The sequence below is a fragment of the Mirounga leonina genome, unplaced genomic scaffold (assembly GCF_011800145.1).
Source record: "Mirounga leonina isolate KUSES-001 unplaced genomic scaffold, KU_Mleo_1.0 Mir_150, whole genome shotgun sequence".
Classification (NCBI taxonomy): Eukaryota; Metazoa; Chordata; class Mammalia; order Carnivora; family Phocidae; genus Mirounga; species Mirounga leonina.
Window position 1 is genome coordinate 31,816,747 of NW_023270374.1, and position 22,253 is coordinate 31,838,999.

The 22,253-nt window shown below is 57.8% G+C and overlaps 2 protein-coding genes across 11 annotated transcripts in view; one reads left to right on the forward strand and one right to left on the reverse strand.

Moving 5' to 3' along the window:
* PLCG1 (phospholipase C gamma 1) overlaps positions 1-5,803 on the forward strand; it is a 35,637-nt gene extending 29,834 nt beyond the window's left edge. Inside the window, exons 24-32 of one of the 2 annotated variants that reach the window (XM_035006320.1) lie at positions 73-230; positions 1,533-1,629; positions 1,772-1,996; positions 2,076-2,224; positions 3,080-3,194; positions 3,304-3,465; positions 3,583-3,671; positions 3,765-3,949; positions 4,129-5,803. In XM_035006320.1, the coding sequence (XP_034862211.1) occupies positions 73-230; positions 1,533-1,629; positions 1,772-1,996; positions 2,076-2,224; positions 3,080-3,194; positions 3,304-3,465; positions 3,583-3,671; positions 3,765-3,949; positions 4,129-4,171 (1,223 nt within the window). In that variant the 3' untranslated portion in view covers positions 4,172-5,803. The remainder of the gene's footprint in view (positions 1-72; positions 231-1,532; positions 1,630-1,771; positions 1,997-2,075; positions 2,225-3,079; positions 3,195-3,303; positions 3,466-3,582; positions 3,672-3,764; positions 3,950-4,128) is intronic. The other variant, XM_035006321.1, reaches the window with a different exon arrangement.
* Positions 5,804-9,687: 3,884 nt separating this feature from the next.
* Positions 9,688-22,253, reverse strand: part of ZHX3 (zinc fingers and homeoboxes 3) — a 136,536-nt gene continuing 123,970 nt past the window's right edge. For 8 of the 9 annotated variants that reach the window (XM_035006326.1, XM_035006323.1, XM_035006325.1 and 5 more), the window contains 2 exons: positions 17,956-20,965; positions 9,688-15,921 (listed from right to left, as the gene is read on the reverse strand). In XM_035006326.1, coding sequence (XP_034862217.1) covers positions 15,911-15,921; positions 17,956-20,815 — 2,871 coding nt within the window. In that variant the 5' untranslated portion in view covers positions 20,816-20,965 and the 3' untranslated portion in view covers positions 9,688-15,910. The remainder of the gene's footprint in view (positions 15,922-17,955; positions 20,966-22,253) is intronic. The other variant, XM_035006330.1, reaches the window with a different exon arrangement.

The following is a 22,253-nucleotide window of genomic DNA, read 5'->3' on the forward strand; positions in this document are numbered from 1 at the left end:
CGAGCCAGTCCCTGGGCTGTGGTGTGGGGGATGCAGAAACGACTTGCCAGCTCTGTCCTCTCGCACTCGCAGCCATCCGTCCCGAGGGCAAGAACAGCCGGCTCTTCGTCTTCTCCATCAGCATGGCTTCGGTGGCACACTGGTCCCTGGACGTCGCTGCTGACTCCCAGGAGGAGCTGCAGGACTGGGTGAAGAAGATCCGAGAGGTGGCCCAGACGGCAGACGCCAGGGTGAGGGGAGTGGGGGGGCGCAAGGGCGGCCTGTGAGCCTGTTGGGGGCGAGGCCTGTGGCACCAGGCCCCCCCAGGAGCCGGGAGCCAGCTCTGTGGGTCTGCCTGGCGGGCACTTGGAAACACAAGCACAGAGGCCAGAGAAGTCCTGGGCTGGAAGCAGGAGGGACTGGTGGTGTGGAGCGGGCGGAGGGCTTCGCTTTGAAGGTGTGGGTGACAGGAGGAGCCGGGAAGGGCAGGCCAGAGAAGCTAGAAGCAGCCGGGGCGGGGGTGGGGTCTGTGTTGAGGGCTGTGGAGGTACCAACAGGCACGATAAGAACCTGAAAGTGCCCACTGGCTTTGGCAGCAGCGAACAGCCCTAGTGCCACTACCAGGAACCATGGCAGGGTGGTGGCCGGGGTTGGGGGGGGGGGGAGTGTGGCGTGGCAAAGGCAGAGCACCTCCGCGGGGCCGGAGCCCTGGCAGGCTTTCATGCTGACTGCTGGAGGAGCCAGCGGGGAGGAGGGAGGCCTCTTCCACTTGAGCCTGGGGCAGCGGAAAGTATTTGTAAGGGTTAAGGGAATTCTGTGGGATGGCTGTTGCCTCCGTGGTTGGTGTGGGCTAGAAGGCTCGAAGGCTACAGGTCTGGCTGCTTTGGAGAACGGGCATTCACAAGTCCCACAGAGAATGGAAGGTGCTGAGGATTTTACTGGCAGACCCGCTGGTTGAGGGGATGGATTCTGGGGTCTGGGCTGAAAGAGGGAGTGAGAATATGAGTGTAGGAGCCCCTGATGGAAGAAAGCGGGCCTCTGGGGGGATGAGGACAGGATGGGGCGCACTTGCTAGTGGCCGTGGTGGGTAGGTGGCTGCACTGGGGTGGGGGGAGCTGAGGTGATGAGGTTCTTAGGCCTGGGAGGTGGGGTAGAGTCACTGGGGCACCAGAGACCGAGCCAGAGGCCTGCGTTCCTACTGAAGTCAGAGGAGGCTGCCTTTTTGCCTAAGGGAGGCGGCGTACCCGATGGTCACGAAGCATCACTGGAGAGCGCAGCCAGCCCCAGACCCTGAGCTGTCATTAAGACTTGGGTGGTGGTGAGGATCCCACCCTCTGAGAGTCTTGGAGGGCAAGTGTGCCCTTCAGGGCAGAGAAGAGGAGGGACGATTCTGGGCTGGGGCTTGAGGACAGAAGGGCCCTGGTTTACTGTCCGGTGGGGTCTGGAAGATGCAGGGAACAGGGAAGGGCTCGGAGAGCCCCTGCGGTGTGGGTGCGCCCTTCTGTGGGGCGGGGGCTCCACCCTGGGGCTACAGGCTGTGTGTGTGTCACCAGCTCACGGAGGGGAAGATGATGGAGCGCAGGAAGAAGATCGCCCTGGAGCTCTCCGAGCTGGTTGTCTACTGTCGGCCCGTTCCCTTCGACGAAGAGAGTAAGGGCCGAGGCCCCGGCGGGGTGGGTTTGGGTGCCCTCCCGGGCAGGTGGAAGACGGAGGAGCATTTCGTCCCTTTATATGGGGGTTGGCGGAGCCGCCTGGGTGGGCCAGCTCGGTAAGCATTCTCCGTTTGGCCCAGAGATTGGCACGGAACGTGCCTGCTACCGGGACATGTCGTCCTTTCCGGAGACGAAGGCGGAGAAATACGTGAACAAGGCCAAAGGCAGGAAGTTCCTCCAATACAACCGGCTGCAGCTCTCCCGCATCTACCCCAAGGGCCAGCGGCTGGACTCCTCCAACTACGACCCCTTGCCCATGTGGATCTGCGGCAGTCAGCTCGTGGCCCTCAACTTCCAGACCCCAGGTGAGGAGCTGCCCTGGGGGGCGGGGAGGGGGCTCTGCTGGGCTGTGGGGCTGGAGCCCACCGGAACCGGCTCTTCCAGACAAGCCTATGCAGATGAACCAGGCCCTCTTCATGGCCGGCGGCCACTGCGGCTACGTGCTGCAGCCGAGCACCATGCGGGAGGAGGCCTTCGATCCCTTTGACAAGAGCAGCCTCCGGGGTCTGGAGCCATGTGCCATCTGCATTGAGGTGCGTGCTGCTCACCTATGGGCTTCAGGGTGGGTGGCGGTTGCTCTGCCGGGGCCCCTTTCCAGAGTTAAGGATAGGGTGTCCGTGTGACAGGTGGGGGGCGCACTGGACTGTTTCTGAGCTGGAGGAAGGCATGACCGTCCTCAGGCAGGAAGGCAGCTGCCGGCCTCCATTGTGGGGCCGGGCCCAGAGTGGTAAAGGCCCGCTCGGTTGCGAAATCACTGGAGTCAGGCTGTCCACTGAGGGCTCAGCTGCCCCCCAGCTCTGTTTGAGAACCGGCCCTGAGCCACTAGGGGGGGTGGGGGGCAGCCCGTGCTGGGAGCTTCGGGCCGGGTGGGGCTGAGGAGAGCATAGGGTGAGCACGTGCTTCTCCCCCGAGAGGAGAGTTCCTCCTTTCCTTGGGGGGATGTCACGTAAATGATGTCCATGTTAGGGGCGCCTGGGGGGCTCAGTCGGTTAAGCGACTGCCTTCGGCTCAGGTCATGATCCTGGAGTCCCGGGATCGAGTCCCGTGTCGGGCTCCCTGCTCGGCGGGGAGTCTGCTTCTCCCTCTGACCTTCCCCCCTCTCGTGCTTTCTTTCTCTCTCTCAAATAAATAAATAAAAAATCTTTGGGAAAAAAAAAGTCCATGTTAGAACAGACAGGGATTTAATGAGGTAGATGCAAAAACTCCCGTGAAAGTGGCGGCTAAAGCGGAGATTTCCAGCGCCACCGCTCCCAGGGCCCTGATGCGGGGAGCCATTTAGTGGGCCGCCTCCTTGGGGCCCAGCAGAGGGCGCACTGCCTACACTGCACAGTGAGGCCTGGGAAGGCACCGAAGGGACCGTCCCCGGCCCATCTTGGCCTGCCTTCCAGGTGCTGGGGGCCCGGCACCTGCCAAAGAACGGCCGAGGCATCGTGTGTCCTTTTGTGGAGATTGAGGTGGCTGGAGCAGAGTACGACAGCGTCAAGCAGAAGACAGAGTTTGTGGGTAGGTCTGCCCTCCCCGCTCGCCAGGCCCCACGGCCCGCCCATACTCCACACCAGCGACTCTTGTCCTCGAGGCGGTGGCCTGAGGCCTTTTGCCCTGACTTCCGCAGTGGACAATGGACTGAACCCTGTGTGGCCTGCCAAGCCCTTCCACTTCCAGATCAGCAACCCGGAATTCGCCTTTCTGCGCTTTGTGGTGTATGAGGAAGACATGTTCAGTGACCAGAACTTCCTGGCTCAGGCTACCTTCCCAGTGAAAGGCCTGAAGACAGGTGAGGAGCCTTCGTAGAGACAGCGCCTGGGGCCTACCTAGGGGTGTGGGGGCCGCGGGGGGCGGGCCCCCTGCTCGGCTCCCTCCCAGGCTGAGGGCCCGGCCTTCCTCCTCCTAGGATACAGAGCCGTGCCTTTGAAGAACAACTACAGCGAGGACCTGGAGCTGGCCTCCCTGCTCGTCAAGATCGATGTTTTCCCTGCCAAGGTAACTGCAGCGCGGGCGGGGTGCCGGCGGGCTGCAGCCTCACAAGGCCCCCGGGGGGAGGCACTGACCCCACGCACCCTGCCCTTGTTGAAGCAGGAGAACGGGGACCTCAGTCCCTTCGGTATGTCTCTGCGGGAGCGGGGCTCCGATGCCTCGGGCCAGCTCTTTCACGGCCGGGCCCGGGAAGGTTCCTTCGAAGCCCGCTACCAGCAGCCGTTTGAGGACTTCCGTATCTCCCACGAGCATCTGGCAGACCAGTCTGACAGTCGGGAACGGAGGTGCGGGGATGGAGGGTGGGTGGCATACCGGGGAGATGGGAAGGAGAGCTTGCGGCCCCTTCTGTGTCCTTCTCTTGCTCCTGGGGAGGACTTACCTTGTCTGGCTTTCCTTGCCTTGGGCTGTCCCACTGGGCTGCGAGGCCCCACTGCCAGTAGGGACGCGCTCTCCTTCCGTCCAGGGCCCCACGTCGGACTCGGGTCAACGGAGACAACCGCCTCTAGCCGTTCGCCAGCCCCGTGGAGAGCAGCAGGCGCCGCGTGCCTCGTGGAGCGCCGCGAGCTGGGTTCCTGGGACGCGGCCTGCCGTGGCGGCCGTCCTGGCCCTGAGGCCTGGAGCTGGGTTCCAGCAGTGACTGCTAGACAAACCAAGCCACTGATGAGTTGTAGTACTGTTTGGGGCCTCCATGCCCCAGCTCTGGGTGAAGGCGAAACCCGTACTGTGACTCGAATTAATTAAGCACACACATCTGGTCCTGCCTTCTGGGGGTGGAGCCTTTCGTCCGTGGGGCCAGGACCGTGGCAGTAGCCTCTTGGGGACAGAGGCTGCCTCGGCCCGCTGCACGGGCGGCTCGGAGGAACCGCTGACCTTGCCGAGAGCCGCAGCAGCCTCGCTGGGCCAGGGAAGCAGCCCCGAGTTTACATCGTCCTGGAGCTTCACAACCCCAGCCGGGAAGGGATGAGGGTCGCTGGCCGCTGGCCGCAGAGCCAGGGCGGGCAGCACAGGACCCGCCTGGAGAGGGGCTCCGCCAGCTCGAGGAAGAGGACACAGCACAAGGGCACGCTGCCCGCGGCCGGGAACACCACCCAGCCCGCAAGATACTTGGGATCGCGTCAGACGCAGCCGCGGCGGGCGGCCCGGGCTGCCGTGGGCCCCTGGGTGAGGGGCCACCTGGAGGATGGCCGGCAGTACCTCAGGACCTTGGGGGGAGGAGGGGGAGGACCCGGACGCCCTGCCCGCCACGGGCTACACCGCCTGCCTGCTGCCGGGAGCCGGGGGGGCGGTGGGGGGCAGCCCAAGGCGGGTGCTCTGGATGCAAACCTGGAGTCGGGACCCGCTCACCGGGGCGCCAGAGTTTGCGGACGTGCTGGCCCAGCCGCACCGCCCCTCCTGCCCCACGGTCAGCTGTGGCGCGCCTCGCACTCACGCCGGGGCCACGGCCAGGCCGGAGCGGCAGACTGGAGGCCCTGTTCGGGGACCGGTGCGGCCCAGAGCGGGGCTTTTCCCCAGTGCGTTCAGGCAACTGCACACGCGGACATGCCTCCTTCAGGGTGCCCTCCAGCAGGCCAGCCAGGGGACCCCCTCCCCCCCGCCCGGCCCCCTGCCCCTCCGAGTTCAGACAAGACCACTCTCCCTGTTGCCGCAGCAGACCTGGGATCGGAGCCTGCAGACAGCACGGCAGGAGGATGCCGAGACGATCCTGAGTGTTCATTAAACCAGTTCAAAGTCCTGTTACTGGGCATCTGTGATGTTGGAGATGGAAATTTTAAAGGTTATTTTTTGCACACCCCGTTTCTCACTATCTTCATTATTTCACATAGGGTATGATTTTCTAGGTCTTCCACTTCTAACCGGAAAGCTGCTTGGTGGGGGTGGGGGAGCAAACTGAGCGAACTTGTCTGCACTGTGGCAGAACTGTTATTTTTATGGATTTTACAGCTCAACTAACAGTGTTACCTTTTCAAGATTTATATATTTATATACTCTTAAGAAAAACCACTGAGCCGTTAAAGCCTTGTTATTACTCGATCCTAACAGTGATTCCGTTTTCTGTAGCTTACTTTTAGGGTAGAAGGTAAATTATTTAACGTTCTATTAAACTTTCCATATCATGGATTGTAAACCGAAGGAAATTATACAAATTTCTGAGAAAATGTATTGGTTTATTTAAACTAGTCCCAAAGTTGTCTTTGCAAGTATGACCTCACAGTCTTGTCCACAGCAAACATACCTATATCTGGTTGCCAGCATTTGGCTTATAATTTAAATATTAACAAAAATCTTAAATTTTATTGGAAAAGCTTTCCTTCTGAAAAGGACTTAAAAAACATCAGTAGTTTTCTTCTCAGTAGGATAGTCACTACACTACCTAGTCCTGCTGCTCCCCTTTGGAGGGAAGCCTTGGGGCAGAACCCGGCGGGGGGGGGGGGGTCTGGCTGCGACCTGCCCTGTCCTCTGGGGACCAGTAAGGCTGTTGGGAATCGGGTAGGTAGGGATGGGAGGAGAAGAAAGAGCAAAGCCTATTCTGGTGGTCAGGTGGGTTTTGTTTGTTTGAAGGCAAAGACGACTCAGGATGCTTTCCCTTAGGAACGGAAGCGGGTTAAGGAGTTGCCTGCTTTGCGGGGACAGCTGCTCAGCGGCTGGCTGCTTCTGCCTAGCTAGTGCAGAGATCCCAGAAAGGAGATGGGAAAGGTCGGGAAGGCAGCCCCGCTTTAAAGGACAGAGGCTGGGGTCCCAGCCCGTGGGCACAGAGGCACCTCGCGGCGCCGCCAGCACCCAGCACACGCGAGCCTGCTGCCCGCATCTGGGCTTGGGGTGGGCCATTTGCTAGTTGTGCTGGCCTCTTCGGATCAGCCTGCCAAATAAAGCAGCCCCGGGTCCCTTGTTGGGCTCTTGCGGGGGTGCTCAGGAGAGCCGGTTGTCTGGAGACTTGTTAACTGTGGACCATTTGTTGGGTGGTTATTGTGCCGTGGAGGCGGTGGCAGGGGGGCGGGGGGTTGCACAACTTCCAGGTCAAGCAGATCTCCCCTCTGGGCTCCGAGGTGGGGTGAGGCCGCCCTCTTCTCCAGCTCGTCTGCAGAGGGTATGGCAGGGTCAAGTGTGGCCACTGGCCTGTGAGGGAGCCCGGGTTTCTGTGGCCTGCCAGCCCTGGTGGTGAGTGGGAGGCCACCCAAGTCCCCTCCCAGCCCACAGAAGCCTCTCCTTTCAAAACAACGCAGCATTCAGAAGTAGGGTGAAAAGGCTTGAATAGCCTGCAACCCAATCTCTGTGCCCAGACCTGGTTGAAAAGGCCGTGCCCTTACCTTCCCCGTGGTCTATGCCGGTGTAGATCAGAAATGACGCACATACACAGTTGCCTGCCTGGTGGATGGGTGGGGACAGGCCTAAAAAGCCAGCCCAGGGAGCCTGAAAAGATCTGTCACCGAAAAGATGCAGGTTAAGTATAATCGGTTGGTTCTTAAAATGGTAATGAGTATACCCCTGGTGTGATAATTCACAGACCACCCAAAGCGTGGAGAGACCAAGATTTTTAAGTCAAGTCCGAGGCTGATGAAGAGTTACAGGTGCCAAGCATCCCTTTCCTGTATGACAAGTCAGACCACAGAGACCTAACAACAGTTCCCAAGTTTACAGGTTGGGGGCCAGTCCTGGTTCCCTGTAGGTCCCTCTGAGCACCATCCACTTGGAGAACTGGGACCAGTTTAGAATATTTCCTCTTATCCACTGAGATGGTTTGACAGCTGATATCAGAGCACCTATTGCTCAGGTTCTTGCTGGCCCCCTGGCTTTCTTCTAGAGCTTCTCTGACCTACTCAGAGAGGACAGCCCTTTTCCCACAGACAAGGTGGCGGGTGCGAGTTAACCTGGACTTCCCTGAGCCATGTTTTCCCGCTCCAGAGTCCCGTGGCCAGGTGAGAGCTTTTCTAATCTATGGAGGAAGAGGTTCTGTGCGGGTCTTTCGGTTAGGGGCCGCCTGTCATCATGGCCCAGGCTTGGCTTGTTGGTGTTGACCATTGTTAATCAGAACGTACGTTCAATCATTTACTGAACAAGTGTCTTTCTGGAGTGTGACTCGGGGAGAGACAGCTCTGAAGTCCTTGCAGCGGCTTCCCAGACCTAAGGCCTGCCTGTCCCCCAACCCCACCCCCTTCCCCTGCGACACTGCCTTTGCCTTTCGACGCCAATGTCTTGATCTTTCATCCTAGCAGAAAACACAACAACCCTCAGTAATGCAAATGCACAGATCAGTTTCCCCTCCGCTTCCTCCAGGCCGATCTGACCTCACTGACTGCCCCGGGAGGCCCCACAAGCAGGTGGGGTGAAGGGAGACCCTCACTCAAGCCTGAAGATTTGGGCCTGTGGTGGGTAGTTGCCTCACCGTGCAAGCAGGCCCTGTGTCTGCCGTGGGGCGGCTTGGCCTGGCACTGCCTCCCACCCACTGGGTCAGGCATCACCTGGGAAGCTTCTGAGAAATACCAGTGCCCGGAGCCCTAACGGCTCTGCCAGCCCTGGTGGTGAGTGGGAGGTGCCCAGGTGAACCGAATGAGTGGTCAGGGTTGAGACCCACCAGTTGGGGCAGAGGACACCCAAAAAAACAGGGCCAGGGAGAGGAAGTCCATGGAACCAGGGGCAAAGACAAGCAGTGGATGGCTCCCTGCAGGGTCCCCTCTCCCGCGGTCTCCAACAGGAACTACTCCTGGCTGGCTGGCAGAGCAGGGACAAGGGGACTGCGCCCCGAGTGGCAGGCCTGGACTTCTCGGTCAGCGGACGCATGCGCACAGCACTACCTGCGAGGCCGGTGGCTGACACCCCTGCAGAGAGAGCAGTCAGGCCGAGCACCCCTCTCTCGAGGCTGCCTAGTGAGAAGGCAGGAGCGGTTTCTGACCCCAGCCGAGGGCCAGTGCCATTCACGAGGATCTGTGGCCATGAGCAGAGGACACAAGGCCCCCCTCCTGACCGGGCACGTGCTGAACAACACCTGAAGGCTGGGGCTGGCTCACAACTCACTCGTCTTTCCATTTGAGCCCATCAGCTCCCACCATTGCTGTTCTTTTGAAGGGAGAAACCACTACAAGCAGTATCCGGTTATCCCACCAAACTAGTTCATGGAACAAAATAAGGTCCTGCCTCACATTTCAGTTCAAGAGCTCAAGCCCGGTCTCAGCCTGAGAGTCCTCCTCACTGGGTCGTTCCTCTGAGAACCCCAGGGGACTCATGCCCAGGAGTCAGGCAGGCCTTCTGTCTCCTGCCTGGAGGCCACCGCAGCTGCCCCATGGAAGCTCACGGCAACCCCCTGCTGACTTCTACTGCCAACTCTGTCCACAGCTGTGTCCCAAGAAACCACCGCCTGAGTCTGCACCCACCCTGGGGGTTCGGCTGGTTGGCTTCCGGGCTCCACACCAGGTTGGTCCAGCTCCCAAGGACTTGCTTTACATTTGACACAAAGCCGCTCTCCCAAGGCTTAATTTGGCCTCCAGAACGGCCAAGCCAGGGACAGGCCCTGGTGTCCACCTGGGACGAGAACTGCCTTGGTATGTCTCTGCCCCAGGTGATATTTGTGGGCTCCCTTTTTCCTGTCACAGGCCCTCAGGGTCACCCCCAACAAGATGCAATTGCTCTGAATCTTAGAAATGAGGCTTTTAACGTTCCTTCGAGGCTCCTGGGTCCTTACGCATATTCGCCAGCCCTTCCTTAGCGAACAGGACAAGCTCTGCTTCTGAGTGCTCTTCTCATGGGGCAAAAGGGGGAAAGAAAAGGACTTGCCAGCATCCTCTTACCAGACACCTGAGGACTCCAGGTCTGACTCCTCTGCCCTTGTCTGTGGAGTGTACATCACGGTTCCATCATATAGAAGCCAGTCCCGTGGACCCAGCAGTGGAACTTTTCCTGAAGTGGGCCAAGGGGAATGGCCTTGCTCATCCATCCACGTTTAAGGTTCGGGCTTGCCCACTAAATAAATCTGCAGATGTGAAGTGTTTTTAGTTTTTCGGGATCCCCCACAAAATAAAGTCCGCAGATGTGAAATGTATTTATGTTTTTATTTAGGAACAATCAAAAGATTTGAAGTACCATTTCAGCCCATATCAAATTGTATAAGCAGTTTGGCCCTGCTCCCTCATCCAAATCCACAGATACAAAATCTAGGAAATGTGCAATTTGCATTTTAGAAATAGCAGCATCCCCACAGGGGACCTCATTAGGCCTGGAGACTCAGCCCAGAGAGGGCAGCCCACTCCACCGCCTCGGCACAGCCACGGTCCAAAGGCAAGTTACATCTTTCTGTTAAAAACACTTACTCCTGGGTAAAGAATTCCCATCCCACCCAGGCCTGACCCACAGAGTATGCCCCTCGGTTTGGTCTCACACCTGGCGGCCGCAGGGGGTAGGGACCCTCTTGTGTAGTTCGGTAAAGTCTCCATTTGCCTCTGGACAAACAGGGCAGTTGCCTCTTAGCACCAAGATGATCCTGTCTTTCCAGCGTCTCTGGGAGAGAGGCGGCGCCCCAGGGCAAACTGCTCGCCAGCCATTCCCGGCCCTCCTGTGGCCCCGAAGACTAGAAGGTTAGCCGGGGAGGGGGAAGAAAACCAGCAGGAATCAGGCCCGTCAGGAAGGACCCTGCAGCTGTGACAACCTCCCTGACATCCACAAAGACTGTGCTCAGTAAACTTTCAGTGAACAATGGCCGGCAGGGGAGAGAGGAAGGTTGGCGTGTTTTTTCTGTCGTAACAATTATGGCACAGTCCGGTCCTCCCGACACAGCTCGACGACGCACCTGCCCAGAAGCGCAGGAACTCCTCTGCACGGGACGCCCCTTGTCCCCTGGCGCTCACCCGGCCTCACTGGGTGCCCGCTGACCGTGCTGCGTCCCTCCCCCGCCAGCCAGCACCCGTCAGCCTGGGGCTCCCGCCCGGCCAGTGTTTCAAGCAAACTGCCAGAATGAGACCTCTGTATGGGCACGAACCAAGGATGAGTGACAATCTCTCTTGAAACACCAATTACAGAAGAGCTACCACGGGGGAAGACTGTTACCCTCCACCAGGGGATCGACTCTGGGGTTTGAGCCTCGGGAAAGACCACACACTGGCAGCTTTCTGTATTCAGTGACTCCGAACAGCCTCTACCCTGGACAACTCACCTTCGGCTCCAGCCGAAGACTCGAAAGACTTCTAAATCACCCATTTATCGTGGAAAGGAAGAGCAGTTACGGAGCATTAGCCAAGAAAAGCCACTAACACTCAAGTGCCCAGGTGTGCACGAGGCACAGCCCGGCTCCGGAAGAAGAGGCACCGATGGCAGGTCACCACTCAGACTCTCAGGCACCCTGGCTTGCCACCTGCCCCCCAGTGGACAGCAGGAAAGACACCCAGCAGAAGAGAAGACGACCACCACCTCTGCCAAGCCCTGCGCGCTGTGCTCACCTCTCCCTCTGGCTCCGGCCTGAGCGGCCACGAGGGCCAGGGTCTGAGGGCTGCGGAAGCCTCGGGGCTGGGGACGGCAAAGCGGGAGCCGCGTGTTCTCTGTGGATCCTGACAGTCCTGCCGATCACAAGATAGGGCTTATAAAAATCACGGCCGCAGGGGCTTGCTGCCACCGTGTCCGTGTGGTGACCGGGGCCTGCCGGTCCGTGCCAGACACCGGGGTTTCCGCCCCTGCTCTGGACTTCGGCAGATACAATGGCTGCTTCCTGCCGGCTCCAGGCTGTCAGGTCTCGAGTCTGGTGAAGGACTAGGACCCCGTTCAAAGGAGTGGCCAGATTAGCGGCCAGTCTTGACGAGTGCACTCAGGACTGAAAGACAGACACCCCTAGGACCAAATGCTCTGAGCCCTTTACCTCACTCCCACGTGCCCTTGCTGGGTCAGCTCAGAGAACCCCCTTCCCAGGACGACCTGGTGCCAGGAACACCACATAGACTGGGGCAGAAACAAACTCCATCCGAGGCCTCTCTGTTGCATCTGGACATAGAGCTGGGCTGGGCGGCCAGCCAAGTAGCACCCACGGTCGTCACTTCCACAGTCACTCGGCCCAAATCAAAACTCGTCACTTTGATCAGAAGTTGCCTCCGGCCTCCTCAGCCCTGGTGTTGCACAGCTTGGCTGTTAGAAATGGCCAGAGAAACAGCATGATGGCTCCCTCAGACTGAAGCCGGGCTGGGGGCGGGGACCATTCAGAAGGCTCGGGCTCCCCACTCCCTGCTTTCTCAGGGCAGGTGCTCCCCCAGCCACGCAGAGATGGCCCCCGAGGTCTGGGCAGGAAGGCTGGGCGGGCCTGGGCTCCTCAGGAAAGAGAACAAAGGAAGCTGTGTCCAGAGCCCTGGAGACGGGTCTCCAGATGGGAGCGAGAAGAGCCCAGCCTGTTAGCCTCCTGGCCCAGGCAGCTGCTGGCTCTGGCCTGGAAGTTCATTCGGTGGATCCTTACCCATCTACAGGGTCTTCTCCAGCATCTGAGCTTTGCACATCGATGGGATAAAGGAAAATTTAAACTTAATACAAAAGGTGTGGGTCAAACCAATAACCTGCCCCAGATAAACTCTGAGCAAGGAAAAAGGGGGAAAAATTAGAAAAAGCCCAAATCCAGGTTTGGTTTGGTTTGACGCTTTCTTCTTGGCCGGTTCTCCTCTCCTACAAAGCGCCTTTATCCGCTGGGGCTGTGAGGTTTACACCGACAAAGCTGCTCCAGTGGCAAAGGGCTTACAGGAGGGAGACCAGGCTGCCCAGCCGGGAGCCGCGGGGGGAGGTGCAGAGGGCACGGGCACCCAGCCTCCACGGAAGGCAGCCTGGCACAGATGTCCCAGAGCCAGAGGGGACAGGGAGGGGACACAGGACCTGTCACTGGGCCACCGACTGAGCAGGATGAAGAGCCACAGCTCAGCCTGGAAAACACGCTGAAACTTCCTGGTGGGACAGCCTCCCACAGCCAGCAGGGACGCCGCCATCCGTGCACGTGGGAGCCCACAAGCTACGGGCCAACACTGCCCAGCTCCCACACCCGTGCTTCTGGAGAACAGGGAGCAGAGCCTCCGGTCGAGGCTCTGGTCCACCGGGACAGCTGCCAGTCACTCGGCCAGGCCAGGCCAGGAGCCCTAAGTCACATGGCGCTACCAAACCCCAAATGCCAACAGGGCCATCCAACCAGGGTGCTCTATTTCAGGAACCTGAGACTCCTGAAAATGAGAACTCTCCTCTCAAATCAAAAAGCTCCTTCATAGTCAAGAATTAAAAGAAGTAATCAAAATATGCAAGGTATACGTATCATAAATCCAGCTTTCCTTTATCAGAATGATGATCTGGTTTCAACTATTACAACTGAATCTACAACCCCATGTAAAAAATAGAATAAACCAAACATGTGCCTGACATAGGCAACAAGAAACACTGAAATATTTTACGATCTCTGACAAGTCCAAGTGCATACAGAGAAGAGGGGAAAGATGAGTCACCTTATACATGAGGCTTTCCTTCAGGAGAGACTAACCCCACCTCTCAACTCTGCAGCCCAGCGACCTGCTGCAGGCAACAGCCCAGACACCCTTTGAGGGCGTGCAAAACCACGGTGATCTGTCTTGTGACAGGACACGGGCCGACTGCCGCGGAGCCACGCCCCCACGCATTCCGGGCCGGGGTGGGTCTCTGTGCCAGGTTAGCTGTGCTCCCCAAGCACCCAGAGCCCTGGGCACCGGCTCGATGACCCAGTTGTCTCTCTCGCCATCACCTCGGACCGTGGTTCTTGTGAGCGTGAGGCTTCAACCCCACTATTTGCTCCGGTCCAAGACCGGAGACTGGTCCAAGTTGAGGAGGAGGGACTCTCTAGTCTGCTGGGGTCCTTACCTGGGCAGTCTTGCCTTTCGTGGGCAGGGCTAACAGATGTGAGGAAAACATGCCCAGGCGGGCAGGCCTGTAGCTTCTCCACCTTCTAAAGGCAGGCTGGGCCGAGGCTGGGTCGTTATGTCCTGCGTGAACTTGTCCACCATGTAATTTATTTTTTGTGTTGCTGTTTGGGTTGTAAATGAAATATGAATACAAATTAAATAACCAAGAAAATCCTCTCTAAAGCCCTTTGGCCAGTGCGGGGCTCTGGGAGTGAGGCTGGCAGGCTGGTGTCTCCCACACTCAGATGGTTTCCGGCCGGGCCGCCTCGGCTGCGCCCTGGGCACCAGCATTCCCTCCAACACAGACTCCCTTCCCCAACAGCCTCGTGCCACCGCGAGCTTCCTCAGGTGCATACCTCAGGTGGACGTTTTCTTAGTAAAGTATCAAATGACTATCTGTACTGTATCTACGTGTATATATAAATTGACCTGCATGTACACAAACCCTAAAGGAAAAATTCCAGGTGTCTGTTCTCTGAAGGAAGGCAATCACCACTGGCAATTCTGCCACAAGGTCTTTGGGGCTAAACAGCTTCACACTCAAATGGAAAGGACACAACACAGGGCGCAGAACTTGCCAAGTACTCACACGTCGCGTTTCAAACTACTCAGAGGTGGTCCCTACTGGGTCTGGGAGAGCAGGAGCAGACACTTTAGAAGAACAGGGGTTCAAGAGCTTTTGGGTTCCAAAGAAAGCCCTCTCCTGGAAGGCAGAAGTTGCCACCCCCATCTTTGCCCTTGGAGCCAAGCCAGCAAGGTGCCCCACCCAGTTCATTTCCTGGGTGGGGTTGGGGAGAAGGACAGCGCCCACCCAACCACCAGTCTGTCGTGCCCGAAGCCCCTGCCCTCTCTCTGGGGCTGCTTCGTGCTGCTCCCCCAGCCTGGGCCCAGAAGGAGCATGCTCACAAGGCCTTGGTGCCTGGGGAAGCAGGTGGTCTCCAGGAGGTGAGCGGAGCTGCTGGGGACATGATGACTTCTGCCTGCCCCACTTTCACCTGCTGCTCTCAGAACAGCCAGTTTTGGGGGAAATAGGGATTTACCACGTAGTACAGCTTTGTAAGCAAGTTTCCCAGTGTTTCAAAAGCACCTTTTCCTGTGATTTTTCTCAATTAAAAAAAAAAAAATGGTATGAGGATTAGACTAAAGTAGACAGAGATCTTGTTTCCAAATCTGGGGATATAAATGCAGAACTTAAGAAACATCCTCACAAGGGCCTGTCCGGCGATGCCCAGCACCCAGCCAGGCCCTCGGCACGGGGGCCATGAGCACTCTGGGTGCCCGGCCAGGAACCCCCATCTGCAGGTCTCTGTGCCGAGGACCACCCCAGCTCTGATCACTCCTGGCTCCCCAGATCCCAGAGCGTTCGCTCTTACTCCCGGCTGCTGGAGTCTTCCTTCCCAGACCACTGGCAGCCTTGAAGGGAGCGTGGGTAAGGGCTCCGAAGACCACAGCAGCCAAAGCCACACGCTGGGGCCATGTACTTCTACGTTCAGCCCTGCGCATTCCTTTTCTCAATTTTCCTCTCACTCTCAAAACATCTAGATTGAAAAACAACAACAAAAACGTGGGCACATCGGTCAGTACATCAGGCTTAACAACAAATACTTCTTGAAGTTGACCCGATAACTGAAAAGTTCTGGTCCGTGATTCAAACTCCCACGAGCAAGCAGGATGGCTGGAACCACTTAAGAGCTTGGTGAGCAAACACTATCAGGTGAGCAGTCCATTTCCAGACTGCAGGCGGGCGCCGGGCCGATTTGCCCCCAGGCCAGGGCAAGGCGGGCAGGCCCCAGTGTGGCCGCCCGGGGGCAGCTGCCTCAGCAAACGTACTGCCTTCCCCGAGGAGCGGAGGGTGGGGGGTCGCTAGGGCTTCAGCCCCAGGTCCGCGCGTGCTGGGGACACGTGGCCCCCGTGATCCCCAGAGAACAGACACAGGGCATTTTCAGAGATGATGTAAGACAATGTGCTGCTGGCTAACCAAAGTTCCTATGTAATGAAAGTGTTTATGATCTGACGTTTTATTAAATGTGTATAGGCGGATTTATAGGTTAAAAACTTGATTCCGTGTCTATGAATATGAAATCTGAACTATTTTATCCACTGGAAGGCAAAGGAAAGGTCCTACATGGCGGGAGGAAGAACTGACAAGCACTCGACTCTCCCTGCTGGCGCGCTCGGTGGGGGCAGGCCGGCGGTGGCGGCGGGCTCGGGGCTGGCGGCGAGGCCTCCAGAAGCTCTCGTGCGTGCCCGGCCGGCGGCGGCGGCGGCGGCAGCGAGCATGGGAACAGCACGTGGCAGCGGAGAGTCGGGTTGAGCCCCTCCACGTGGCAGGCGGCATCCCGGACTGGCCAGTCCTTCGAAGTAATCTGTTCAAATTCAGTCTGTTTCTGAGGAGAAAGCACAGGCCTGTCACCTCCACATCAGCCGCCCCTGTACAGCACTCCCCCGGCAGCCCAGTCCTCGCCACACCAGGGTGGTAGCACTGGCTCTGGGGCCCTGTTACTGCCTGGAGCCCTGCCTTCCTGCCAGCGCCTTCCCAGGGACTGGGAAGAAGGACGTGCCGCTTAAGGACGGGATGCGGGTTACATCGGGCAGGGCCTGCAGACCCTCCGGCGGCCCAGTGCCGCCGAAGCCCAGGCCACTGCTGGCCCGGAGCCCTGTCCTCATCCGCCCCGTCCTGCCCTTCCCCACCGGCTCTCCAGAACCCATGTTCTAACACCACAGCTGCGGGGGCTAGTGTCCCCATTCTACTGATGGCCTCTACCCCTGCGCTCAACGTCGGCGGGGCTGTTCAGAGGCCTATGGTCCGTGACGCTCGCCGACCTGGCCCTTGCACGTAGGCTGGCCATGGAGAAACCAAGTACAGACACACAGACAAGCGCTTCCTGAACCCAAGGGTTATCTGCTTCAGACAGAAGAGGGGGAGGCCAGAGTGCCACGCCTGCTCTGTCCCGCCGGGGACATCACACTTGGCCTAGCGGTGGATTTAGGAGCAGAGGGGGGTCAGTGCTTATAACTCAAACCCACCCGCCCCACTTCCAGGTTAGCTTTTTCTTTTCTTTTTTTTAAAGATTTTATTTATTTATTTGAGGGAGAGAGAATGAGAGAGAGAAAGAGAGCACATGAAAGGGGGGAGTGGCAGAGGGAGAAGCAGACTCCCCACTGAGCAGGGAGCCCGACCCGGAACTCGATCCTGGGACTCCAGGATCATGACCTGAGCCGAAGGCAGTCACCCAACCGAGCCACCCAGGCGCCCCTAGCTTTTTTCTTTTTATTTGTGATAAAATATATGTAACATAAAAGCTACCATTTGAACCATTTTTGAATGTACGATTAAATGGCTTTAAATACATTCACAAGGTTGTGTAACCACCACCCTATTTCCAGCTACCCAAGAATATACTTCAGTGAAATTTTAATTTAAACAAACAGAAAAAGAAATTTGTTCTAGTTGCCTGCAAGCCAGGGGTGGGCATTCCCCAGGGGCACGCCCAGTGCTGGAGAAGGTGCCCGAGGCAACCAGCCCTGTGAAGCTAGTCCTGTTTCCTGGAGCCCACCACCACCTGTGAGGTCCTCACTGACTCATGGGGGCCTGGAGGAAAACAAGGTCAAGTCAGGAAATACCGGCCCCAGAACCAACTTCTAAAGGTCCCCAAACCGGAGAATCTGAGAATCCAGATGCTCAGTTTGCATGGACTCCTGGCCATGCTGTGATGAGGCCTCTAAGGAGGCAAACACCCAAGGACAGGGAGGGAAAGGGGAGGCTGGGAACACGGGGGTCAGGACCCGATACCGACAAAGTGACTGGTCTGTGGCTTTAAAGCTATCTTCGATAAATTATCTTCTAAAGTTTTCTTTCAAGTGCTAATACCTGGGATATGATCCAGAGAAACTGAGGAACAAAACTCAAGCTTTTGATTCCATCTGTCTAAGAGGGAAGATGATTTTCCATTTCTCCAAACCAGAAAGAGCAACAAATGCAAATTACAGGACTTTCACCATTTAAATAAAAGCACTTGCCACATCTAAAGGCAATGCAAGCTCCTCTTTCCTTTTGCTTGCCATTCTGAGTTGAATTTCCTCAGCAGTCCTGTTGCTCTCTCCTTCCGGGGCGTTGTGGTTCTGTCTGACTCTGATGGTGCTTTGACCTATTCTCCCACTGCTAAGAAATATCTAGAAAAGCTTGCACCTTTGTAGGCCCACTATGTTCCTTCCCCTAACAACACAGGAAACACATCATAGTGTAGGTCATATTCCACTATGCCCTAATGGCTTCTGCTGCCAGGTGCCCCTGGAGCAGCCGGCCACTTGGTCCCACTGCCAGGGAGCTTAGGGACAGCAGCTGCCCCCGTGGCCCCTCAGGCTAACCCCCCCCCCGCTCTCCCCACAGCGGTTGGTCCCGGCCCCCGTGGGCTCCTTACCCAGCTGAAGTCCAGCCTGGGGACTTGGGGCGTCCAAGGGCTCCGAGCTGGCCTCAGGGGCGCCGGGCTCCCACGACTCACTGTTTTCCGACACCTCCGAATACGCGTCCCCCATCCCTTGGTGAATGGCTGCAGGCTCACCGGCGCCCTGGTCCTCACTGCCCGCGTCCGCCACAGCCCGGGTCTCCTCGCCCATTTTCTCCGCAAACCATTGCTTGACCTGCTGGGAGCTCATCTGGGTCTTGTCGCAGAGGCTCTGCACGTCCCCCTCACGCAGTGTCTTGTGCGTCAGGTAATAGTCCTGCAGCAGCTCCCGGTTACCAGGGGTGACGACCAGCAGCCCTGGAGGGAAGTTGCCCCGCTTATAGTCTTCATACCACTTGAGCTGGCCGTTCTTCAGGGCGTACCTGCTGTCCCCGAACCAGCGCACCACCTCGGGCCGCGGCAGGCCGGTCTGGGCCATGATGGCGTCATAGTCCTGGGTGCTGGGCCACCGCGTCTGCACGAAGAGCTGGCGCAGCAGGTGCCGCTGCTGGGCCGTCTTCTTGCAGCTCGCTTTGCCGGGGGGCTGCTCGGCCGGCTGGCCGGGCCCATCCTCTTCGGGCTCGCAGGCCCCCGGCCCCGGGAGCTCACTCCTGCCGTTGGCCCCATTGGCCTCGGTGACGCGCAGGTTCTTAAGGTTAATTTTGATGGGGCTGACCTTGCGCTCTGCCAGCGCACGGCTGCCGAGCCCTTCCAGGGGGCCGTCTTCCCCGGGGACCCTCGGCCCCCCGCCCAGCTCCTCCTCTCCCGCCTCGTCCTCCTCCTCCTCTGGAGTGGTGCCCTCGTCAGCCCTCTTGGGGTCCTCGGCGCTCACTCTCTTCCGCCTCTCCGAGAACCAGCTGTCAATCTCTCTCCGGGTCATCTTGGTTTCAGTCCTCAGGCGGTCCAGCTCCTCATCGGGAGGAAGGGGGTTTTGTGCAAAACTGCTCTCCAGGGCTCTGAGCTGCTCGGGGGCTCGCTCCTTGTACTTGGTTGGCGTGAAGTCAGGGGTCTGGTGCCAGGCCTGGCGTCTGGCGGAAGGAGGGGTGGCCAGGGTGGCGGCCGGTGGGACGCAGGGCACCTCGGGGGCCTTGGCCAACGACGGGGAGAAGGGCGCCTCGGGCCCGGGGTCGATGACGATAGCGCCAGGGTCGCCGGGCAGCACGGCCCTGGAGCCCTTCAGGTTCCGGCAGTGGTACCTGCGGTCGCTGAACCACTTGCGCACCTCTCTGGTGCTGAGGCCGGTCACTTTGGTCAGATGCTCCACCTCGCTCTGCCCCGGGAACTGGTTCCGACAGAAGCTTCCTTTCAGGGCAGACAGCTGTTCGTGAGACTTCTTGTTCTTGTAGATGCTGGCGTCGAGGAAGGCCTGGGAGGTGATGCTGGGGCAGGCCGTGAGCAGCGACTGGGCCGCGTTGACCACCTTCACTGCCGACGTGGTGCTGGAGCACGCCGTGTTCACGGCTGCCACGGTGGGCTGCTGGGGCACCGAGGTGACGGCGGGCGGCAGGGATGAGCTGGGCGCCTGCAGCCCGTTGGCCATCAGCGGCTGAGTGACCAGCAGGCCGCCCGCCGTGCCCTCCGGCTGCCCTACCACGTGGCCCGGAAGGGCGGCCTGGATGAGGTGCTGGACACCGCCGGCGTTGGCGACCAGGGGTGTGTTGAGGACGGTGATCGTGGGCTGGGGTACGGACTGAATGACCGTATTGAACATCTTTTTCCGGGCATCCTCAATCTCCTCGGGGGACCAGCTGATGCCCTGCTTCAGCCTCTGGGCTGTGAACCAGATCTTGAGCTGTTCTTCTGGATACTTGGTGACCACAGTCAAATAGCAGAGCTCAGCTTTGGTTGGGTAGGGGAACTTGTGGAACGAGTTCTTCAGAAAGCTGTTGGAGTCCATGGCCGCATTGTAGGTGGGAATGCTGCTCAGGGGGATCATCACCTTGGGGAGGGACTTGGACGTGGGCAGCGGCTGATGGCCGTGGTGCTGGGCATGCAGGGGGGGCGGCTGCTGCAGGGGGAGGAACTGCGCTATGCCAGCCGGCAGAACCGGCACCGCTCCCAGCAGGGGCCCATTGGCCGCATGCGGCCCTTTGGCCGAGTTGGTGGCTGGCTGACTGACCGGGACTGCCCCATTGACAAAGGGGTGGTCCCCCTCCTTCGCCTCGGTCTCCCCGGCCGATGGGTTTGGTAAGGCTGTGTCACCCACAGGCTGACTGGGGATGTTCTCCTTGAGCGTATGAATTTTTTTGGCTTCGGCTTTGCCTTTCATTATCTTCATGATTGGAGTTTTGGTAATGATGATTTCGGCCTGTCCGTCGGTCCCTTCAGCGTTGGGCTCACTCGATAGGTCAGGAGTACAGGTGCTCTCGGGGACGCTCTGCTCCACGACCACATGATTGTCTGGCTTGGCCACATTCCACACAAAGCTGGCTTCCCCCGAGTGACTCTTAGCATTGTGCAGAGAAAGCCCCTCAGGAGTTTTTGCCAGAAAACTGCATTCAGTGCATACAAAAGTTGGATCCTTATTAAAGTCTGTGTGCTCTAAATTCATGTGTCCCACAAACTGGGTTATGTCCTGGGCTCTGAAATCACAGTATTTGCAGGAATACGAATAGCCGTCCAAAGTGCTCCGGTGCCCGTTGGCCAGGGCGGGGCCGTCGGTACTGCTCGACATCTGCGCAGCCTCGCTGCTGCCAGCAGGCACTTCAGGGGGCAGCTCCTGCTGGGGGCCTTCGGGTAACGCCTCGGCGGGCTGGGCCTCCGCACTGGCCTCCTGCAGCACCACGGTCTTCACAGGGATCATGCACGGGGTGGTGGATTTCCTCTTGCTGGCCATGGCGCCAATCACTCTGGCTGATCAGGGGTGAGAGCTCGTCCGTCAAGGGCCTCACAGTGTAAGTTCTAGCTGCTCCATGCGGGCCAAAGAAACAGTTTCCAAGGGCAGTTTTTTCGGTTGTTTGCAGGAAGCAAGTTTTTCCTATTCAACCTAAGGAGGAAGAAAAAAAATGATTATGATCTCTTAGGCTCTGCCGGTGTGCTTCCAGACACCCAGACCCAGCCCGCAGCTTGCCTTCTATCATTGGGGCCTTTTCTCAACAAGTTCACCAGCAGCTTGAATGTGCAGCCCCTCAAACACCAACAAAGTAGTGCCCTGAAGAATGACCTGAGGATGTTCCAATACCACTTGATAGACTTAAGACATATGTTTTGTTTTCTCTTTCCCTCTGTGTTCTTGTATTAAGTAACTCAGATTCAAAAACCAAGCAACAACAATAACAACAAAATAATCCTCTTCTGGATCTCCAAATTAATTCTGACCATGTCAGAGTGAGAACAAAACATCCTAGTGTAATTCTTGTTTAAATGTTTGGGCCAACAAGGGTTTTTCTTTTCATAGCCTTCCCACATATGAGAACAAGACACCGCCTCTGCCTCTCCCAAGTCAGGCCCAGAGGCCAAAGTCAGCTGCAGTGTGTGCAGTGGGAGGGGGGGTGGGAGGGGGGGCGCCACCGGAGCGGGGCCTCTCTCTGCAGCCTTTCCCTGCCTGCTGCCCTATCACACCCATTCCCAGCACTGAGGAGGGACGGCCTTAGAGTTACTGGCTAGACCCCGGACCACTGTCCCTCAGGCGGCGCCCCAGGTCAGGGGATCCACAGACCCAGTCTGTGGTACAGCAAGCTGTACATTCCCTCTCTGGGTGCAGCACCTCAACCTGTGGCCTCACCCCAGGTAGGCCTTCTACACATGACCTTGTATTGTGCTGACCTTTTTATTTCCTTTGGTGCCTTTATTATTCCTTAAAAAAATTTTTTTTAAATCTTTGATCCGTTTGAAATTTATTTCAAACACTGGGGTGATCGGTTTATTTACAGGTAAAATATATTCTTCCATGAGATGCCATGAGAAAAGAGTTTCTGTGGCCCCTATTATTAACATAATATCACCATAATCATCATTACCTTTCTTTTAGCAAATTGTAATGCTAATAATGACTAAAATAATAGTAATTCTAATTGCAAAATCACGTTATCATCAGTGTTTAGATTTGATATCAAAATGTGAAGAGAGGGGCACCTGGGTGGCTCAGTCATTAAGCGTCTGCCTTCGGCTCCTGGGATCGAGTCCCACATCGGGCTCTCTGCTCAGCGGAAAGCCTGCTTCTCCCTCTCCCTCTCTCACTCCCCCTGCTTGTGTTCCCTCTCTCGCTATGTCTCTGTCAAATAAGTAAATAAAATCTTTAAAAAAAAAATGTGAAGAGAATTAAAATATTTCTA